This window comes from Ascidia mentula, chromosome 7 (assembly GCF_947561715.1).
Source record: "Ascidia mentula chromosome 7, kaAscMent1.1, whole genome shotgun sequence".
Classification (NCBI taxonomy): domain Eukaryota; kingdom Metazoa; phylum Chordata; class Ascidiacea; order Phlebobranchia; family Ascidiidae; genus Ascidia; species Ascidia mentula.
This window is the reverse complement of record NC_138572.1, coordinates 5,085,121-5,107,981: the sequence shown is the minus strand read 5'-3', so window position 1 is coordinate 5,107,981 and position 22,861 is coordinate 5,085,121. Positions and strand designations below refer to the sequence as shown.

Below are 22,861 nucleotides of genomic sequence, written 5' to 3'. Positions count from 1 at the left end.
ACTTTGCATCAAAATGAAACGGAACTAGTCGTCATGAATATTGTACGTAACGACTGTTATGCTTACAAATTATAGATTAGTCGTAAATAACCACCGGAAACCCTTTGTTTGCCGTCTCATTAATTGCTGAATCAGTTTCTTTTATTTGGGAGGCGGACTGAAAATTAACAAAGGTGTTACATTCACTAGGATACTAAAGCGACCCTTCGCTTGTATTTAGATACCTTCACGTTAAAACTTTTATTTTCAAAATTTGCAAACGCAACTCGTCAAGGAGCACTTACGCCATTAATTTTTGGCTTAACCAAATTCAAGTTGATTCGTTGGTGCTGGATATTTGATGCGTCATGGGAAATCTTCACCGTCACCTCATCAAATACCTTTAGCAAAACTCCATTCGCGACCATCTCACAGGTATCTTCGTTGTACTCAAGCTGGTTAGTCGAAACTGCATTTCCTTCGTGGTCACGGTCCAAAAAAACTGTCCCTTCCAAGCCATATTTTGGGATCAGCACTTGAATTGCGTTTTTTCTGACCACGATGATGAACCCTTGCTCGTCTACCATTTTGCCGCGGAAAAACATCTGAGTGTGAAGCGCCACGGACGCGCGCTGAGCGTACTGCGCCATTCTATGCCTGAAGTTAAGGTTATTGCATATCTGCTGTATCTCCTGCTTGTTGAGTAGTTCTGAGAATGTGGAGTCGGCACCAATGCTTGCCGCAAGAAGACGGTGTGCCATAATGTCGGAATAACGCCGGATTGGTGAAGTGAAATGAGTGTAAATTGGTGCAGCTAGACCATAATGCTTAAAATCTGACTCCAGGCCACTGCAAAAGTACACTGCCTGGTACATACATCGTGTTGCTAAGATTCGCAACAGTACTGATATGTATGGGTGGACATTTTCTTTCGGGGTTTCTGCTTCATCTAAAGACACAGCTAAGTCTCTGGATGAATTGACGTTCAGAACTATGTCTCTGGTCTTTGCTGCATTGACAAGAACGTCAAAATTGGACTTCGGTGGTTCAGGATGACGACGCAATACTGCACAATCAGAAAATTCGCTCTGAATTTTTTTGGCAACCGAACAGTTTGCCAGCAACATAAATTCCTCGACCATGGAGTTTGTGTCGCGAAGCTGCTTTGTCTGCAAATCAATGGGATCATGGGTTTCACTGTCTACATGGAATCGAACTTCTGGAGAAGACAGGCTTAATGCACCTTTAAGCGTTCTCTGAGCTTTCAAGATTTTAGCCAGCTTGTTGAGACCTCTTAACCCTTTTGTGACATCATCATTTTGAGTTTCATCATCAATGAGCATTTGTGCTTGTGCGTATGTCATAGAGGCTTTTGAACGAATAACACTCTTACAGAACCGTGTGTCTACAATTTCAGCATCATGGTTCATAACCCAAATACAAGAAAATGCTAACCTATCTCCATCATCACGTAGAGAACACAGATTTGAAGACAACAACTCTGGGACCATGTCAATTCTTTTGTCACAGAGGTAGACAGTGGTCCCGCGACTCCTGGCTTCCAAATCCAATGCACTACCTGGTCTTATAAAGTATGTAACATCAGCAATATGAACACCTACTTCCACATTTCCATCCTCTCTATCCCTGTAATGTAAGCAATCATCAATATCTGTACACCCTGGTGGATCAACACTGCAGATAGGAAGATTTCGCAAGTCTTCGCGCTTCTGCAATTCTTCCTTGGGGATTTGCCAGTCGGCTAAAGGGAGGCATTTCAAAACAGCCTGAGCAAATGGTTCATGTGCAACATCATGCTCTAATAAGAGGACTTCATTTTCTGTGTCCTTGTCGCCAATCTCTCCTAATGCTTTGACAAAGTGCCCTTGCGGATACTTGGAAAACCTTGGCCATGAATCAATTGCAACGACAATCCTTTGCCCAATTAACATCTTGGCTTGCCTTGTTTCAATTCTAATCCTCGGAATTCTTCTTTCAGCAGGGGTAAACAAATGTCTGGTCATTTCGGGGCTTCCAAAGTTCTCCAGAATCCCACAATATGATCTCCAGCTACGCTTGATAATTCCAATCACTTTTCCAGTTGGTATTCCATGCTTTTTCCTCGCATCTGCTTTGTCAGTCTCTGAGATTTCAGCTCCTGGTTGGACTGAGACATCCAAGATTACGTCACTTGGTAATGACCATTCATTTTCAGGTAACATTTCTATGGCAACAATGTCTTCATTTACTGCCCGGTTCAAATTCATACGACCTTGAATTAAAATCTCCTTGCTTCCTTCACCTTGAGGTAAAACTTTTCCTTCCAGATAATTCTGCCTACTGATGTTCAGTTTTCCTTGTTTATATTTTCCAGATTTGATTCCCATTTGCAGTTGGGAAAGTTTGAGGTGCTCTGGATACGAGATGGATTTATCAACCTCCATTGCTTCATCAGCTTTTGCAAGTTTATCAAGGAGTTCTGGAAACCCAACAACATTGCGTATGTAATTTTCCACAGTAACAGCAAATAGCCCATCTTTTTTAGCCAGATCACAATTTGCCCGGTCATTTGTCAACAGCACTGCTGTCTGGTTGCGATCTGACAGGCAGTCATCATAAAACTTTACTGCTACACGAATAAATCGATCATTCAGGTCATTGCTCGACTCGCCAGGTTTGCGCTCACAATATGTGTCAACTGAGTGTTCGTTTGTGAAAACAAAAAACTTCTTGTCCTTGTTTTGAGTTATGGTTCTCAATCTCTTATAGATTGGAGCCGATTTATGTTTGGTTTCTCTCAATACAGTTTGCAAAATAATCACATTTCGGATGCAAGAGTGCTCAAGGATATCCATCTGCTTTAACACCACATTGGTGTCTGGAATAATGTAATGTTCTGTTGGCAATAAGTCATTTTTTAGGGTTGGGTGATCATCCAAATCTTCACCATTGAGTCCATTATCAATATCATCACGAAGATAATGTTCACGGACAATCTTTAGAATTTTCCCAGACCTGGTTTTCACCATCAACACTTTTGACTTTAACATTATGCAAGCCTAAGTCAATCAACAGAAAAACCCTGTTCATAGAACGTAAAAATGATCAATATATATCCGGGATTTTAAATAGCAAAAATGCAGTGGACTCTGACAACAGCCCCTTTTTCAGAAAAACCTCGGTTATGCCAAGTTTACTATGTAAAAATGTTTAAAGCCCTTTTTAAGGTGTTGTATATTATTTAGGATTGCGCAGTAATATAACATGCAATGGCATGATAGGCAGGATCGTCCCACTGTGCAGGTCCTTGCTTGGCGATCACAGCTATCGGATCGCGATGATGAGGTTTTTAGGCTTTGCAGCCTAGCTGGATCAGCCACTTTTTCCAGTGTGTTTTTGATTGTTTACAAATATGCAGGTTTTCCAATACAAAATGTGTCACATAGTGTGTTCTTACAAGGCTTTGTTTTACATTTAAAACAATGTTATGAAACTAGGTCAGTTGCAAAGTTTGTGAGAAGAACACTATTGCACAATTCGTTCAACAAACCATATCCTAAATTATTTCGTTTTAACTTCGTTTAATTTCTACACATGGCTTGGTTGCGGTAAACAGACATTCTCTCATCTTTTAAATCCAGAAAGGATTTTCAAAATCACAAAAAAATAGCAACAATGAGCAAACGTTAATTCTAACAAGGTATTCGATTAAAGTTTAGTACTTATTGACGACGTTGTCACTATCAAAACTTTGCAAGTTTTTGCAACAATCACGTGTAGTCGGTGTCGTTGCTGTCATCCGGTGTAAAATTATCATGGGAATTTCCCCTATGAGATAGTAATCGTGTTCAGGGCACTGATCTCTATGATTGAAGCAAACAATTGTCTGCGTAGGTGGTTTTTATGTTTCGTTGCAAAAAAATATTTTGTTCTCTCTAACTTTTTTAATCCTTGCCCTTTGGAAACAAAGGCCGAACTTCTGCACTCGTGATTTAAAGTTATTTCAATAAAACAACCAAACTTGTCCGAAAAACAAAGTAATTGCATGTTGGCTTACCCTACGCCAATGTGTCTAGATTTAGATTAGGGTTATAATTGCGTAAATAGAGTAGTGGTAGCCTACTCAAACTTCATAAATCGCATTGATATCGTCTTGGAAAAACAAGTAAATTAAATTTGAACTAATGTTTTCGCAATTGAGGGGGTCTTCCGGGGCCTGTACAATAAAAAGTTTGAGAAACGGAAAAAAAGTTGGCCTGGCCCAACTTGTGAATTATTGAAAATGCTCAACGTGACTCGTTAACTTACATAGTGTATATACGTGAACCGAAATGCAGTCCCTGAAAAACACCTGTCTTTTGTGGCGGCGTTGGGCCTACCACAATTTACCTGGAATAGGCAGAACCGTTAGCATAGAAATGAAATGAAATCCGCCAAACGCTTGGAAACAGGCCAAAGCCAACGTTGTTTTTAATAAATCGCCATCTTGATTTTCTGCTGACATAATCATTTACTCATATCGGATGCGATTGCTCACAACAATATTTGTTTTGACTTCCTATGTTAGTTTGTTTGGCTTGTGGACAATAACTTGTTTAGTTCAGTTTTGGAGAATGTATTCAAAGCTATTCGCTACGCCATATACCTTGTCAAAAAGTTTAAAAGGACTTAAAACTGTAAATTTTAGGGCAATTAAACAAATCGCTTATTGCAGTTTGCACAGAATTGTAATGTCAATAGGCCAGGGTTTACCAACCGATTTGTCGCACTTTTATATGTAGTGGTGTTCCAATAAAGTGGATTAGACAGTAAAATTTGTTGTACCGCAAACCAATGCTGAGGACGCAAACTATGCCGTGACCCCCAAAAGTTTGAAAACTACAGCAATAATGCATAGAGAGTCTATATTTTGAAACTTAAAATTGATATTGCTCGAAATACTAACCACTAACCAAATAGAAAAACATACCCGTGTTAGAACAAAACACATGATCACAAAAGAGATAACATCTTCTATCTGGTGGTGTACGTAGTTATTTTACGCATGAGTGCACGCGGCTAGTTGTGAAACAAGTGAATCAAAACGAAGAATGAACTTCTTAGTATTTTCTTCAATTTCTCTTGCCATCGTTGCTCTGATTTGCAACGTCATTTCTGTCGCAACGTCAGCATGGATGGGAAACTACGGCGAAACAAGCATTGGTCTATTTCAAACCTGCTTACATGATGTTTGCTTTAGCAATAGTGGTTAGTATATGCATTGAGTTGCGAAACAGTAATTTGCGTTACGTCTCACCTTTAATTGCAGCGTATCATAAAAGTGGACTGCATGTGTGTTAAGTCGTAGTTTAAGGATTACAGAAACCTAACTTGACTTAAAACTGATTGGCATGACCTTGTTTTTTAGCAAATACTGGTTTTCTACGCTTAATGGCATGCTACATTACCTATAAATTCAATACTTAACTATCTACATTACAATATACTTTGGTGCAAGTGTTTTGTATCATACACGTTACCTTTAGATATTGACAACGATTTGGCTCTTGGACTCAAAGCCACAGCAGGACTTATGCTTATACCTATACCAATCCACGCATTGTCCATTATTGTCATGACCTGTGGAAGTCTTAAGCATGACGGGACTCTAACCATTGTATCTAGTTGCTTTCTACTACTTTGTGGTAAGGATGTGAGTGTAAAATTGAAAGAAAGTTGGCTGGAAACTTTAAACAATTAACATTGGTTGAATTTTCCTATGTAGGCTTTTTGATCCTTGCCGCTGCCTCCATTTTCACAGCGGTCACAAATAATTCCCAAGCGATTATTATGACCGTGATGGAAAACCTTGGCGGCCCGCAACGTGGATATGGTTACACCTTGGCTTGGGTTTGCTTCGGAATTACTGTTGTTGCTGCCATGCTTGGAATAGCAGTAAGCCGCCTTTTTGTAGAATTGCCTAGTTTTGTTTTGCTTGTTAATACTACTACATACAGGTCATATGTCACATTCTAATCATAAAAATATTTTAAACTAAAGTGCGAACAGTATGGCAAATCTACGTCATATATACGCCATTGCAACGACAACTTTATATATCAGAGTCAGTACGTTGAGAATGGGGATAAAGGGAGGTTTGATAGCATTGACGTTCAAGTTTCCACTCGCAAGGTCCACAGCCCAAGCCTTGTGTCTAGTCAGAGACCATTGTTGAGGGAAGACTCCTACGACGATTAAGCTCCAGATCGTACGCAGTGGTCATGTTTACAAATTACCGTGTATTCATTCTGCAATATTTCACACTTAAAACGTATTGTCCTATGGATTCGAATTGTTCTGACGCTTTTTCGCATTTATCTGGGGGAAGATTAAAAATTATTACAGGTGCTATTTACTAAAGATAAGAATGTTTGTTCCAAATCGGTATGATCAGTTTTACCCAAAAATATTTGCATGTATTCATGATAGGATAATGAATGATGACGTAATTATAGCGCATTTGGCTAAAAAAGAAGTAATTGTCCAGTCGTCCATGGGGAAGTGCCAAAGGAATGTCAACATCGGTCAGCCGGACCGATATATTAAGAAGTAAATTTGATCGGTATGCTTGCCCTGCAGGTTGCAACAGCATAACCCGGGTTCGAATTCCGGTGCGGTACAAATGTTAAAAACGAAGCAATTCTATAATGCCCATTTGAAAGAAAATCAGATCACATTTTTAATCTCTGCAGGGAGCTGATGTTGCCCTTTTTCTTTTCATAAAGTATGCTGTTGTTTTTGGAAATTGAAAAACATCGAAACGTTGACAAACTATGGCATTATGAAAGTTGCTGCAACGGATGCAACGGATGCAACGCATTCAACACATAATAGGTTGAAAACTATACTTCAAGTTGAACTATGTTGCCTCATGTCGACCTACATTGTTTGGGCAATTTCTGTTTCACAGCATTACGTTCTGTAGGTCGCGTCAGCGTTTCCTTTGCTGGTTATACAGAGTTACTATAGCCAGGGATCTACCAATGAGCATGTACATTCTATTTAAATTACAGCAAAAGTTGAGTTATTGCGAAAAAAGTCCCCAACTGAAACTTATACTTTTACGTCATTGACTGGCACCTTACGATTTCAACCGCTTCATGACATCACAATTGAATCACGAGTAACCGAATATCGACCCATTGTTTAAAGTTTCACAAGGAGTTTTGTTGCTTACAGACGGAACTACTTTCCCGTTGAAAAGTAGAGGTGTTGTGGCTTAGGTGTTGTGTGCTTACATAGATCAAGAAGTTAGTTTGCAACTTGACAGTTTAATCTTTTGCAGTCTACGCGTTTCAGTGAGCTTCAACAAGTGTGTGATTCTCACGTTATTTGGTTTTGTTTACGTTCGAACTAAGCATATAAATGTATAAAAAAGTCCGCGCGTAGACTGTGAATACAATGTCAACGTATTTACACAGAAGTTTTTTGTATAATACGACTGTCACAAGGCAAACTCTATATCAGGAGAGGTATAAAAGGGAGAGGCTAACCTCAACACAACCCAGCAGTCGGATAACTGCGCACTTGCAGACTGTGACTGTCAGACTTAAAGCATGAATAATTCTCACAGAATGGAAATCAAAAGGCAGTTAAAATAAAATTTAGTGCCAGCAGAGCAGTACTTCAGTGACATATGTCTGTGTATGGACAGCATAAGGTTTTGTGGCCTTAACTACATCGTCCAAAGGCCTATCATACCTACGATGTGATTTTCAGGATTCTGAAAGCAATTACCACAGTGCTGGTACAAATTATATTAAACTGTGGTTGCGCGTTAAGAATATCCGTAACTATGGCTTCGGTTTTGGAAATACTACTCACCAAGCAAATGATTACAGTCTACCTGACAGCAGTTGCAATTCTGCTGGGAATAATATCCTGTTCGTCGAACGCTTGGAATGTTTACATGGCGTCCAACACAACCAGCACCGCCGGCATCTTCTGTTATATAAATGAAACCGTATGCGAAGGTTGGTGACTGTAGCAAAGTTTCACTGGTGGCACAAACTTTGGCAAAAATTTGCATGAAGGCCCTATACGTGGCAACACACGTGAATTAAGTTATATTTTGTTTCATTTTGATCTGGTAAGTGTGGATGATCATAAAAGACTGCATTTTGCTTTGTGTAAGTGTGGACTTCAAAGTAGTTTTATTGCGAATGTCGGTCTTCTACGATTCTTAAGTAAACACGGGTGGCTCTGAAAATGTAATCCAATGTTTGCTTTGGCGTAGTGAAAAACCATGTTAAGTTCTTCCAGCACCAGCAAATGTTTATAGCCTCGCAGAGTTTTACTATATACTGTCCATGTAAAACAGGATTTACCAACTGGTTTTTGGGTATGTCAACCACCTGGCCAATTTAGTAAACTCTGTAGACCCCCACTAACAGCGAAACCTTCAAAAACATTTTTTTGGTGGTGGCGGTTTTACCTAAAATGAACTTCATCGCTGATAGTATTAGTATTTCCGGTAGACGCCCTTGGTAGGTCACTGTGGACCCTTAGGCGTCCATGGACCCCAGCTCAGTAACCCTGAATAAAAACGTTTGTGGATTTGATAATGTATGCTGCCTCATGTTAATGCTCAAGGCCTTGTAAATATTATTTGTACATGCTGCAATGCCAACTGTGATCTTGAACCCAAGCTAAACCTGTAAGATTGCCAAGACAATTATTATGTTGTTTTATATTATTACCTCACTTTTGGGAAAAAATGTGCCCAACAAACCCAAGCAATATGTAACGATTTGGTGTTTCCTCGTTGCGTTTTGTGATGGATTCTGAAACCACAATAAAAATGTCGCCAATCATTGTAGGTCCAACAATCGCTGAACGGGGCTCAACTTTGACTTTCTGGCTGGTTGGACTTCTTCTTTTGGTGACCAGCATTTTGATGGTTGTCATGGCAATACGCAAAGACAGCGACAAGTTTTTCAAAATCAGCATTCATGTTACAGATGCTGCAGGTTGATAATATAGGAAGTAATAACCTAGATATGTTACCGGCTCGACTTTGTTTGTAATATAAGGTGTTTGGTTTGGATGATTTTCCAATTACCATATTCCACAATTAACATGAGAACCCGAATTTTATTTTCGTAGTTATTTTCTGTGTGATTGGACTGGCGATTTTTCTGCATGGCAGCCTGACCACCATAGAAGTTGGTTGGAGTTACTGGTTGGGAATAGCAACCTTTGCAATGGCTCTCACGTCATCCATTGTTGCTCGTTTGTTGACGATATTTTTTTGATGAAGCGTTGCTCTAGTGCACCACCTGACGGAAAACAAATATGTGCATGATGCAAAACAGTTTTGACAAAAAATCTTTGTTGCTTCGTTTGGGCCTTAGCATAAGATGAAGATGGTCGGTAATCGCTTTGCGATATATCGTTGTGTATCATCGATTTTTACGTACAATCCTTATTGTGTTTTTCATTTTATGAATTGCAATGTGCAACATTTTCTGCTCTCGTCTGCATTTTTTCGTTGTGTCGCTTGACAAAAAAGCCATGTTCGAAGTTGGGGACAATTCATGGAACTTTTTCCACACGAATTTAAAATCAATTGTACGTGCTGTCGAATTGCATTTACGCAGAAATTTATCCAGAAACTGGAATAAAACCTTTGATATTTTTCATAACCCAGTGTTTACTTTTTAGCATATTAAGGCAACATCGCGGATTATTTACAATCTACTATACTTTTGCAACGGCGTTCTAAAGCAGGCAGTTATCTATTTTTTCACAAATCCTAGCACGTTTGTAGTTTATCGTGCAGAAAAGTTGCCAAAAACAGACGAACTCTTGCATCAAAGTGCCATGGATATGCATATCACGATCTATATATATTTATATATGTCCTTGTATTTGGATATTTGTTGAGCGTATGTCTCATGACTCCTAAAAACTTGAAACATCGTCACAGCACAAAAACGGTATATAGTGATGGTTATTCGGCGAGCGCTTCACAGTATACTCACAACTGCTGGCTACTGTTCTGCACAAATTTCGTATCTCAAAGCCAGCAACAGAAAAGCAATGAAGCCAGTTCTGCTGTTTCTTCTGTTGCTGTGTGTTGCCCTGGCGTTGGTATGGAAATTATTATACGCTAATGATATAAAATGAGAAATCAGTGTAACGTGTATATTTGACAGGCACGACGACCGTGGTTTTGCAAAGTATATTGTCGCCGTTCATGCAAAAGCAACACATCATTTATTGGTATGTAGTTGTTATCGTAACATAAGATAATTTTTCATGCGTCCATTATATTAATAGGACAACTTCTCTGCTCATACTGCAAACGGAACCGGTTTTGTAGCAGTTTTACTGTCAGATCAATCTTTAAAAAACTTCCATCTCCGCCAACAGGCCGTCGTGCTGGATAATATTCTCTATGTGCATCAACCCCCAAAGCAATTAGACTGTATATCATTATCTGTATAACTGCCTGAAATGTCTTTCCTGGTTTTGTATTTTAGCTTAGCGCATGCAATCTGCAAATAAACGATTTTTGCGTATTGTAGGCACAACTGCTTTGTGTCCGTTAATTACGAGTCACTAAAATAGAATGATGCGTGCGCGCAATAAAGCAACACAAGGAAAGACGCGTGTTGCTAGTCACGTGTGATGCGGATGTTGCAAAGACGTTACAGTATGATCCTTGTGTTTTTCATTTTATGAATTGCAATGTTCAACATTTTCTGCTCTCGTCTGTATTTTGTCGTTGTGTCGTTGACAAAAAAGCCATGTTCGAAGTTGAGGACAATTCATGGAACTTTTTCCACACGAATTTAAAATCAATTGTACGTGCTGTCGAATTGCATTTACGCAGAAATTTATCCAGAAACTGGAATAAAACCGTTGATATTTTTCACAACCTAGTGTTTCCTTTTAAACATATCAAGGCCGCATCGCAGAACATTTGAAATCTACCATACATTTTGCAACGGCGTTCTACAGCAAGCAGTTTTCTATTTTTGCACAAGTTCAAGCACGTTTGTATTTTATCGTGCAGAAAAGTTGCCAAAAACAGGCGAACTCTTGCATCAAAGTGCCCTTGTTAAACACATCACGATCTATAGCTGTACTTTAGATATTTGTTGAGCATATGCTCCATGAATCACAAAATCTGGAAGTCCTTCGCCACAACACACAGCAACGTCAATAAAATATAGTGATGGTTATTCGGGGATTGCTTCACTCTCACGTCTGCTGGCTACAGTTCTGCATAAATTTCGTATCTCCAGTATCTCCAAGCAGGTGAAAGGAAAGCCATGAAGCCAGTTCTGTTGTTTCTTCTGTTGCTGTGTGTTGCCCTGGCGTTGGTATGGAAATTATACTACGCTAATGATATAAAATGAGAAATCAGTGTAACGTGTATATTTGACAGGCACGACGACCGTGGTTTTGCAAAGTATATTGTCGCAGTTCGTGCAAAAGCAACACATCACTTGTTGGTATGTAGTTGCTATTGTAATCTGAGATGATTGTCATGCGTCCATTATATTAATAGGAAAACTTCTCTGCACATATTGCAAACGGAACCGGTTTTGTAGCAGTTTTACTGGCGGTTTTTTCTTCTCAAGACGTCGTCGCCGTCCTACTGGATAATATTCCCTTTGTACATCACCCCCCAAAGCAACCAGACTGTATATCATTATCTGTAACTGCCTGAAATGGTTTTCCTGGTTTCGTATTTTAGCTGAACGCATGCAATTCGCAAATAAAATTTGTAAAAATGATTCAACCAACAGTATTTCTTTGGCAGAAACAAATAATTCGATTGATATTTTTTCCACAATATGTATTCAAAACATACCCTTGCAAAGGCGCTAAATTCACTAAAAACATTAGAAGCCATTTTTGTGACGTCATACTATGTACCGTGACGTCACCAAGTCAACCTTTGTGGTAAACAAATTTAGCTACAAATATAAGCGAGAGGACATCGCATGGGTCGAGAACAGCCGACTTCCCACCAGAAAGTCAGCGACCGGGCGAAGTTTTACTATTCCGTCCATAGGAAAGTATGTAAGAATGCTGGTCTTTAATGTAAGAATGCTGGTCGTCAGACGTTGTCTCGCTTGTTTGGAAATTCTGACTAGTTTCACGTTTGGAACTTCCTTCCTAATCCTAAACAATAAACCACACCAGCAGAAGATTTGAGCTGTTCTGTTGTTTCATTTAATGCACTAAGCATTCCAAGTGCTACTGACATATGTGCATAGTATTATACGTAAATGTAAATACAATTGCAGGTTTTGTGAATAACTAAATTGTTTTGCTTTGAGCTAAAAATGAAAACCACAATTCTAGTTCTCTTGGTTTTGTTCAGTTCGTCATTGGTAAGTTCCTTCTGTTTCTTGTCAGTGTTATGGTTGCTTAACTTTCTTACCTTTAAACTATATATATTGTTGAAGCAATAGGCTATAATGATCAGTGACCTGCAGAGAGTTGGTTCTCGTGCAGCTACGTGGCTATAGTGCAGGGGTTCCCAAACTCTGTGCCGCGAAGCGGATTCAGGTGTACCGCGAGAAATTTTATTTAAAATGTTATGGACTATCAGTGCCGCTGTACGGTTTCCTTTATGACACGAATTGAAACTAAACAAAGTTTGGAACTAAAAGCAGTCGCGAATCATAGCAATTTGTTGACCTAACCAGGACCACCTGTTGTTTCCTTTTAAATCTTGAACTGACTTAAAAGTTTGGAGTGCCACAAACGTATCAAGAGGATCCGAGTGTGCCGCGAGCCTTAAAGGTTTGAAAACCCTTGCTGTAGTGTGTTCTACTGTGGTTCGTATTAGATGGAAAATTCCTAGTTTGGTACGGATTGACGTCAAAATAGTCTGACCAGTTAGCCGACAAGACGTTCGTCAATCACCAGTTGCACTAATGAGACCAGGTAGGTCCAAAAAGCGAGCACAACTGTCTGCGGCTCACTGATCATTTAACATGTAAAGGATACGAATATGTTTCATAACCGATATGCATATATCATGCAAAATATTATGAGATAAGTACTTCTTGTGATTGAAGTTTATACGATTTTAATTTCAGACCACCGGATTCAATCTCTGCCAGTTTTGCGAGCTTAACTGTCACCAAACTAGTTTTGGAACTTCTACCAGCACTGGAAATATTAGTAAGTGGCCATATTTACATCTTTCGTGGTTCAAACGTTTTTTACCCGTCTCTTTTGTTTCAGTGAATTTGCTCTGCCATTACTGCAGGGTTACACTTAAGTGTATCACTGTCAAGTTAACAGCATTTAAACATCGGCCCCCAAGTTCACCGAAGAAAAACGATGTTGATGATGGAAATTACGATGCGATTGACTTTGATTAAATGACTTCTCTTTACGTAATTACATAACAATTATTTCATTTCGTATTTTAGCTTAACGCATGCAATCTACAAATAAACAATTTTTGCGTATTGTAGGCATAACTGCTTTGCGCCCGTTTATTACAAGTCACCAAATAGGACTGACGGGTGCGCGCAATAAGGCAAGACGCGTGTCGCGTGTGACGCGAATATCGCAGGAACGCTACAGTATGATCTTTGTGTTTTTCATTTCATGAATTGCAATGTTCAACATTTTCTGCTCTCGTCTGTATTTTTTCGTTTGTCGTTGACAAAAAAGCAATGTTCGAAGTTGAGGACAATTCATGGAACTTTTTCCACACGAATTTAAAATCAATTGTACGTGCTGTCGAATTGCATTTACGCAAGAAATTTATCCAGAAACTGGAATAAAACCGTTGATATTTTTCACAACCCAGTGTTTCCTTTTAAACATATCAAGGCCACATCGCAGAACATTTGAAATCTACCATACATTTTGCAACGGCGTTCTACAGCAAGCAGTTATCTATTTTTGCATAAGTCACGTTTGTATTTTATCGTGCAGAAAAGTTGCCAAAAACAGACGAACTCTTAAACCAAATTGCCATGAATAAACACATCAAGATCTATAGCTGTACTTTAGATATTTGTAGAGCATATGCTCCATGGATCACAAAATCTGGAAGTCCTTCGCCACAACACAAAGGAACGTCAATAAAATATAGTGATGGTTATTCGGTGAGTGCTTCACACTTACGTCTACTTTACTGCATAAATTTCGTATCTCCAGCATCTCCAAGCAAGTGAAAGGAAAGCTGTGAAGCCGGTTCTGTTGTTTCGTCTGTTGCTGTATGTTACCCTGAAATTGGTATGCATTATACACTAGTGATCTAAAATCAGTGTAACATGTATATTTGACAGGCACGACTACCGTGGTTTTGCAAAGTATGTTGTGGCAGTTCATGCAAAAGCAACACATCACTTGTTGGTATGTAGTTGTTATCGTAATATAAGATGATTTTTCATGCGTCCATTATATTAATAGGACAACTTCTCTGCTCATACTGCACACGAGACCGGTTTTGTAGCAGTTTTACTGGCGTTTTTTTTCTTCTCAAGACGTCGTCGTGGACATTCTCGAAAAGGCCTACGTACTTGATCATATTCTCTTTGTACATCAACCCCCAAAACAAGCATACTTTCCTGGTTTCGTATTTTAGATTAACGCTTGCAATCTGCAACAGTATTTTAGAACAAAAAAAAACGATTGATATTTTTTCCACGATAGTTATATAAAACATACCCTTGCAAAGGCCAAAAATTTGCCAAAAATCATTAGAAGCCAATTTTTGTGACGTCATGCTATGTGGAATGATGTCACCAAATCAACCTTTTTGTCAAACAAACAAGCTTTAAACATATCCGGGAAGACATCACATGGGTCGAGCTTCCCATCAGAAAGCCAACGTCTGAATGAACTTAAATTTTTAATGTTTCGTCCATAGGATGGTACGGAATAATGCTTGTCTTTAATATTAACGGTTTAGTTGGAGTTTTTGCGTCCGACGTTGTCTCGCTTGTTTGGAAATTCTGACTAGTTTCACGTTTGGAACTTCCTTCCTAATCCTAAACAATAAACCACACCAGCAGAAGATTTGAACTGTTCTGTTGTTTTACTCAATGCACTAAGCATTCCAAGTGCTACTAACATATGTGCATATATTATACGTGAATGTAAATGCAATTACAGGTTTTGTGAATAACTGAATTGTTTTGCATTGAGCTAAAAATGAAAACCACAATTCTAGTTCTCTTGGTTTTGTTCAGTTCGTCATTGGTATGCTCCTTTTGTTTCTTGTCAGTGTTGTGGTTGCTTAACTTTCTTACTTGTAAACTATATATTTTGTTGAAGCAATAGGCTATAATGATCAGTGACCTGCAGACAGTTGGTTCTCGTGCAGTTGCATGGCTATAGTGCAGGGGTTCCCCAACTCTGTGCCGCGAAGCGGATTCAGGTGTACCGCGAGAAATTTTATTTAAAATGTTATAGACTGTCAGTGCCACTGTCCGGTTTCCTTGATGACACTAATTAAAAATAAACAATGTTTCGAACTAAAACCAGTCGCGAATCATAGCAATTCGTTGACCTAACCAGGACCACCTGTTGTTTCCTTTTAAAATCTTGAACTGACTTAAAAGTTTGGAGTGCCACAAACCAATCAAGAGGATCCGAGTGTGCCGCGAGCCTTAAAGGTTTGAAAACCCTTGCTATAGTGTGTTCTGCTGTGGTTCGTATCCGGTGGTACATTCACTAGCTGCACTCATGAGACCAGATAGGTCCAAACAGCGAGCACAACTGTCTGCGGCTCACTGATCATGTAACATGTAAAGGATACGAATATGTTTTATAACCGATATGCATATATCATGCAAAATATTATGAGATAAGTACGTCTCGTGATTGAAGTTTATACGATTTTAATTTCAGACCACCGGATTCAATCTCTGCCGGTTTTGTGGCTTTAACTGTCACCAAACTAGTTTTGGAACTTCTACCAGCACTGGAAATTTTCGTAAGCGGCCATATTGAAATTTTTCGTGGTTCAAACGTTTTTTACCCGTCTCTTTTGTTTCAGTGAATTTGCTCTGCTATTACTGCGAGGTTACACTTAAATGTATTATGTATCAGCCCCACAAGATGGCTGAAGAAAAGGATGTCGATGATGGAAATTACGATGCGGTTGACTTTGATTAAATGACTTTTTCTTAACGTAATTACATAAAAAAATATTTTAACCTGTATCGTTTGATTGTTCTGAGGATATTGCTTTACAATTCCACAAATCATAACCACGATTTTTTTTCTCATATGTGTGACGTCATTATTCCCTTTACCTAAAACAAAATTGGAGCTTATGCGAGGCGTTGTTCTAGAATACTTCTCTCTAATGTACATAAATTCTTAGAAAACGTAGAAGTGTTTCATGTCACCGCATGACAGGCAAGATCGTCCTACTGCGCCTTACCTGGCGATCACAGCTACCGTATCGAGATCACTATAGGTTTTGCACTTAAGGCATTGAAGGCCAGCAAGATCGACCAAGCTGAGTATATTGGTTTGATGCTTAGTAGTTGTATAACCTGAAAGTAGTACTGCGTTTCAAACACCGATGTGTTCAAGGAGCACTGAGTGTTACGTAATAGAGAAAAAGTAGGGACTCGGCAACGATTTTGATTTGGCCGAATTTCAGTACCCAAGGTCAATATTTAGTCGCGCACAAACCAAGTAGCTATATTTCGTGCAAACTTATGACGCAACACCAAAAGGGCCATGTGCGATTTTAATCACCGTTGGAAGTTGGTCAAAACCATTTAAATCAATAAATAATGAGTTGCTGTGACATTTAGTTTTGGTTAATAGAATAAATCAGTATTACACGTTAAAAATCTGAGAAAAAAACGTGTAAGAACCAGAAGAAAACGGTTACATAGACTTAGGAAGAAATAACGGGTCTACTGTGTTTGTCGGATCGTACGAATTGTCCAACTTATAGCAGAACAAATGCAGACGCATGTAAACCACTATATGCGTAAATGCGTGGGCATTTGTAGGTTTTGTGAGTAAGTGTATTGTTGTATCAAGCTTAGTGTAACGTGCTTTTTCTGCGGATCGGCGGCGCTACACGCTACACAGCAGTTTTTTTGCCTTTAGCCCAAACGCGTCCCATCCAATCTTCTAGGTACCCGAGCCCACGAAACACAACAGACACTTGCATTCGATACGGGAACGACCGGCACAACAACGCGCCAGAAATGGAACGGTTTCTAGTTAAAGAAACACAATTGTACATTCAATATATAGACAAATTCACACTATGGCAAATTCAATCGCACTTACCGAACTGTTTTGCGACCGATCTTATTCCGTAAATTATCAGTAGTGACAACACATCTTTCAGTTGCATTAGTAATCCAGTAAACTTTTCAATTGTTGCAAAGCAGTCAACAAACTATTTCGCGTTTTGCAACTAAAACCTTATTCAAATAGAATCAGTATTATTATATGTACCACAATAACTGGTAACACAACTAGCAATGAAAAAACATAACCATGCGGTCTGCACGCGCACGTCTACTGCGCAGCCTTTGTCACATAATAACGAGAGTTGTGCCAAACATAGAAAACATAACGTGAAAGAATCAACGAAATTGGGTTTGGGAATCTACACTTAGAATGAAAACAGTTTAACATTGGTTCCTTTTGTTTCATTTGATTGGGTTGACAGCTGAACTAACTTATTTAATATGTAAACGGCCACGAGTATATCCTTAATATGTAAACATGTAAAGCAACGGGATTTCTAAGACCACGATATGCTATGGTTGCTGGGGATACTCGAAGATGCAAATCTGCGCTGCAAACGGATGCTTAGCCCTTAAGGTACAGCATTATTTCCATACATAAACCCACATTTTAATATATTTCGTTGTGCGTCTGTTGACACTTCTCGCTCATATAGGTTTTAGTGTCTAGTTGTAAGCAAGGCATGCTTGAGATAGGTTTGAGCCTTTTCTATTTATCCATAAGAAGCTTATAAATGTCACGATATATTTGTATCCTTCTTTGAAGTGCTTGATATAACCCAAGCTTTATGACTCGTAAAGTTAAGTGCGGCTGTTTACGGAAAACGTGATTATTTTGCTGGGGGACTTTTCGTTGAACAGATCAGTGTTCTTGAATTGTATTGTTTTCTAATCGCAGGATACTTGACGGTAACAGATTATGAAACCTGTTGTTCTGTTTTTTCTGTTGCTGTGTGCGACTGCGACACAGGTATGGCACCTTTTTGGTTAACGTTCTAAAGTTGTTTATAACATTTGCTTTTCCACAGGCGAAAAGACAGTTGTTTTGCACATATATTTGTCCCTCCTTATGCAAAAGCAACTTCCCAAAAAATGGTAGTTATAATGGATATAAGCATGGTCTATTCATTCAATACTCCACTTATTTTTTCTTGCAGTAAAACCAATATGCGTGGTCTGCGCACAGAAACTATATTGCAGCAGTTTTACAACGGCTCTTCGTCGTGGTCGCCGTGGATAAGCTTGTATTTGTGCATGAACGAATATCGTTATGAGAGATGAATTCTCTGTCAATAAAAAATGAATGAAATTGTGTTTGAGTTGCCCAAAATGGTTACTAATGTCGTATTTTAGCTTCGCAGAAGTATCTTGAAAATACAGCTGATATTTTCAGTGGTATCAGGTAAATGAAGATCTCTTCATCCAGTGCAATTGCACTATAATTACAGATTGAATGTTGCAGTAAGACATGACGTTTATTACTCCAATTATGTGCTATGGTTGCCTTGATTAGGCTTGGAATAAATAAACCAAGATTTTGGAATGAACATATCTTAAAATCTCATTTCTTTTAACAAGTGGATTCACAAATTGTCATAGGATGGAAAATGCAGGAAATATTACTCGAATACAAACTTTACTCTATGTCTTGTAAACACTAAGTAGGTTCACGCTTTATTTCCAAAACAAACGACTTGAAGCAAAATATCACGAAGTGGAAGTCTTGTTTGGCTATTTAGCTGACAAGATCGTTGTAAGTGTCCCTGTCTGTAGCTCACTGGGACATTTTGGTCATTTTCAGTTCAATAATTAGCGACTGTAGTCGTTATGTCCAGGAATGCCAATAGTATCGTGGATTCAATCAAACTAGGAGCTTTTTGGTATCTCGTCCTGACTTGTCAGAGAAATATACTCTAAACCAGTTATAAGTCATTTGGCAAAATAATGTGACATGTTCCGTGAAGAAATAAAAAGTAATTTTTTTCTGCTACAGTTGTTCCTGAGAATAAAGAGACTGGCCCATACTGTTGTTAACATTGTCATGTTAATACGAAAAACGTTTCAGCAAGAACTTATGCCATCATTAGTTTGAATGAGGCGGTTGGTATTGTTCCATTATTATATGCAGCTGACCTGACTGACGTCACAGAGTTGTACCTGGTTTCTTAAATGGTAAAAAAAATGGAAATGACATCTGATAGAAAGTCGATATTTATCTCATAAGAAAGCCAATACTGAAGAAAAACGCTATTCTTATACAAGTCACGATTTACTGAAGTCCTTCCTTTGTTTGCCAGCACAACCCTCATGACTCGGCACAGTCGTATACGGCGAGGATAAGATTACGGCGAAGTCGCTGTGGTCGTGTTGGATATGATTGTATTTGTGTATGAACTAAATATGGTTATGAGATATAAATTCGCTGTCAATGAAACCGAATAAAATTCTGTTTTAGTTGCCAAAAATGGTTGCTAATTTCGTATTTTAGCTTCGCAGAAGTATCACAATTTTCAAAGGAACTTGATTTTAAATCTCACTTCTTTTAACAAGACGTCTTCACACCTAGTCATATAAAAAGTAAATATTGACTTAGCATTTTCTTAGCTATAGTGTTTCCACCTTGTTGTGTCCGTGGAATGCACCTACAAATTTGTTTGGTGCCCAACAAATGGCGGTGATCGAATAGTCACCACAAAGTGCCTAGCCGTTTGGTCGGCAAAGTCGTCTAAAAGTCACACCAAGCTGCACCGATGAGACCTTACAGGGCGAAACAGTGGCCATCTGTATGCAGCTTGCAGAAGTGATAGAAACTATTTCTGAATTGCAAACTAAACTCGCCGCCTTGTAAACCTCGACACAAAACAACTCCTTATGACTTAAAGTTTAATTTGACAATTATGTTGGTTTCGAAGTATAGCTAATAGTGTTTTTAGTGAGCTGCAGACAGAGCTTCAGTGTTTCTACCTAGAAATACACCCCGTCTTTTTATATCCATTGCCGAATAACTACCCTCAACTTTTATTGCAATAAATCCAAAATCTGGTATTAAGTGGATTTCCTGAAGAAAACAAATATTTTGCGTTTTTGTCATCAAACATTATCAAAATGTCTATATTATCTAAAGTCGAGGAAACTGTATTGGTGCTTTGATATTTATTAGCCGCGCTTATGCAATGGTTCGTTGCACAAATCACGTGCTTATTGCAAGGAATTTCTGCAACTATTTAAGTGTCGAGTTTTGCTGATCCAGTAGAAGGGAAATCCGGTAATCTTCATTGTGCATGGAGTGATGGAACTAACACAAACACTGTGCGAAACTATCTTTAATCATGCGGATACGCGTTCAGAATCGCAGGAATTCCCTTGTTTGAAATTCCGTATTCATCAAGAGGAAATTCTATTTGTCGACAATGCAGCTGTGGTTTTGGTTTCGTAACCTGACAATCCCGTTGAAACTTTCAGTTTGTAGGTGATCTTTCCAGATATAAGGTAAACACTTGTGCGTTGGTGGCAGATAGATGTTGTGGTCACATAGAGTCATGAGGATTCTACTTGCATCGTTGGTTCTTCTTCTTGTATTTGACGGTGAGACAATTGTTTTTGACATCTTAGAATTAAAGCCCTGTATGTATATTATTAACAATAATATGATTTATTTGCGTTTCGTTAGTTGCAATTTAAAGTAAAGCTTCAAATATTGTATTAATTTGGGACTGCTTTTGACATGAAGGTTTCGCCGATGCTTCGTGGAAGAAAGTTTCAAAGGTAATAAGTTTGTTGAATTTTTACACAACACTTCATGGATTCAACTGTAACAGTTTATCAACTTTATTTGGTAGAAACGATGCAACAGGTTGTGCATTTCCGATTGCAGCCGTCACCGAAGATGTAAAAGTAAGTGATACCGACATTTTGCCCTTTGTACCGAATGTGTTCTTGAAACAAATCTTTCTTTTGGGAAATAATTTGACAAACATTTTATTGAAACCTGGTTTCTTATCAGATGTATCGCAACCCCCAATTGGTATGTTTAAATGTAACTTTGGATTCTAAAATCAACCACTTACGATTTATAACAGAACGTATAGAATTTATGGTTTTAGCTTGTAAGGTCCCTATGAAGTGGTAACCTATTGCATTTAGTACGAAGTCTTCAACAACTTTTGGTTTATGCAGAAAAATATGCTTGTCTTCTTTGCCACATGAGTAACCTGTGCAGAGTACGATCAATCCTGCATGACCACACAGAGGACGAACCCGAAAAGTGAAGTGCGACAAATGTCGACATAACTCACTTATTGACATGCCAAGAAATAATAAAAGCATGGTTTAACTTGTGAATATGAAATGATAACACAGGTTATAGGAAGCTGTTAGAATTGAAGACAAAGTTTTAAAATTTGTTGTTTTGCTATTGCAATGACGTTTATAGTGACAAATCTTCCTAAATACGCATGATAATGGCTATTGTAGTCACCAGAAGAGTGTGGCGACTCTTATCTAAAAAAACGACTTGAAGCAAAATACCACGATGTGGAAGTCTTGTTTGGCTATTTAGCTGAAAAGATCGTTGTAAGTGTCCCTGTCTGTAGCTCACTGGGACATTTTGGTCATTTTCAATTCAATAATTGGCGACTGTAGTTGTTTTCTCCGGGAATGCCTATAGTATCGTTGATTCAACCTAACTAGGAGCTTTTTTAGTATTTCGTCCTGATTTGTCACAGAAATAAACTTGAAACCAGTTATAAGTCATTTGGCGAAATGGTGTGACATGTTCTGTGAAGTAATAAAGAGTAATTTTCTCTGTGACAGTTGTACCTGGTTTCTTAAGTTGTGAAAGAAATGGAAATAACATCTGATTGAAAGGCGATATTTATCTTATAAGAAAGCCAATACTGAAGAAAAACGCTATTCGTATAAATGTCACGATGTACTGATATCCTTCCTTAGTTTGTCAGCACAAGCTTCATGACTCGTAAATCCAAGTGCGGCTGTTTACGGAATGCGTGATTATTTTGCTGAGGGCTTTTGGTTGATCAGAAGAGTGTTCTACACATCTTTAATACGAACAAGATAGCCAATACAATGGTAGAGAATACAAAAACGTTGGAATGAAGTTCTATACCATTGTATTGGCTATCTTGTTCGTATTAAAGATCATTCTTCATTTGAATTGCTTTGTTTTCTGAGCGCAGGGCACTTGACCATAACAGATTATAAAACCTGTTGTTCTGTTTTTTCTGTTGCGGTGCGCGACTGCGACACAGGTATGAATGTTTTGGTTAACGTTCTAAAGTTGTTTATAACATTTGGTTTTCCACAGGCGCGAAGACCGTGGTATTGCAGATTATACTGTCGCTCATCCTGCAAAAGCAACTCCTCATTTATTGGTAGTTATAATGGATATAAGAATGGTCTATCCAATACGTAACTTTTTTTCTTACAGGACAAGTAGTATGCATGCACTGCAAACGCAACCGATTTTGCAGCAGTTTTACTACCACAACTTTTTGGGCTCCTCGTGGTCGTTTTTGGTCATGAGATATAAATTCGCTGTCAATGAAAATAAACTAAATTCTGTTTTAGTTGCCCAAAATGGTTACTAATTTCGTATTTTAGCTTCGCAG

The 22,861-nt window shown here is 38.6% G+C and overlaps 4 protein-coding genes and 3 long non-coding RNA genes across 7 annotated transcripts; 6 read left to right on the top strand and 1 right to left on the bottom strand.

Annotated features, from left to right (window-relative positions):
* Nucleotides 1–269: 269 nt before the first annotated feature.
* Nucleotides 270–3,057, bottom strand: LOC145908493 (exosome complex exonuclease RRP44-like). Its single transcript, XM_082995791.1, has one exon. The coding sequence runs from the start codon at nucleotides 3,027–3,029 to the stop codon at nucleotides 270–272; it is 2,760 nt and encodes a 919-aa protein (XP_082851917.1). The 5' UTR covers nucleotides 3,030–3,057.
* A 2,012-nt stretch (nucleotides 3,058–5,069) lies between these two features.
* Nucleotides 5,070–6,216, top strand: LOC145908519 (uncharacterized). Its single transcript, XM_082995827.1, has 4 exons — nucleotides 5,070–5,226; nucleotides 5,505–5,663; nucleotides 5,744–5,941; nucleotides 6,110–6,216. Exons 1-4 carry the CDS (start codon nucleotides 5,070–5,072, stop codon nucleotides 6,214–6,216), a joined length of 621 nt encoding a protein of 206 aa, XP_082851953.1.
* A 1,525-nt stretch (nucleotides 6,217–7,741) lies between these two features.
* LOC145908523 (uncharacterized) lies at nucleotides 7,742–9,710 on the top strand. The gene is made up of 3 exons (XM_082995831.1): nucleotides 7,742–7,991; nucleotides 8,838–8,987; nucleotides 9,124–9,710. Exons 1-3 carry the CDS (start codon nucleotides 7,814–7,816, stop codon nucleotides 9,270–9,272), a joined length of 477 nt encoding a protein of 158 aa, XP_082851957.1. The 5' UTR covers nucleotides 7,742–7,813; the 3' UTR covers nucleotides 9,273–9,710.
* Nucleotides 9,711–9,914: 204 nt separating this feature from the next.
* LOC145909362 (uncharacterized) lies at nucleotides 9,915–10,398 on the top strand. The gene is made up of 3 exons (XM_082996753.1): nucleotides 9,915–10,110; nucleotides 10,176–10,242; nucleotides 10,300–10,398. Exons 1-3 carry the CDS (start codon nucleotides 9,915–9,917, stop codon nucleotides 10,340–10,342), a joined length of 306 nt encoding a protein of 101 aa, XP_082852879.1. The 3' UTR covers nucleotides 10,343–10,398.
* A 1,855-nt stretch (nucleotides 10,399–12,253) lies between these two features.
* Nucleotides 12,254–13,703, top strand: LOC145908527 (uncharacterized). The gene is made up of 3 exons (XR_014403010.1): nucleotides 12,254–12,368; nucleotides 13,083–13,167; nucleotides 13,231–13,703. It is a non-coding gene; the product is annotated as an uncharacterized LOC145908527 (long non-coding RNA).
* Nucleotides 13,704–15,108: 1,405 nt separating this feature from the next.
* LOC145908529 (uncharacterized) lies at nucleotides 15,109–16,205 on the top strand. The gene is made up of 3 exons (XR_014403012.1): nucleotides 15,109–15,207; nucleotides 15,859–15,943; nucleotides 16,007–16,205. It is a non-coding gene; the product is annotated as an uncharacterized LOC145908529 (long non-coding RNA).
* A 4,513-nt stretch (nucleotides 16,206–20,718) lies between these two features.
* Nucleotides 20,719–21,544, top strand: LOC145908530 (uncharacterized). The gene is made up of 4 exons (XR_014403013.1): nucleotides 20,719–20,819; nucleotides 20,965–20,999; nucleotides 21,074–21,128; nucleotides 21,411–21,544. It is a non-coding gene; the product is annotated as an uncharacterized LOC145908530 (long non-coding RNA).
* The last annotated feature ends 1,317 nt before the right edge of the window (nucleotides 21,545–22,861 follow it).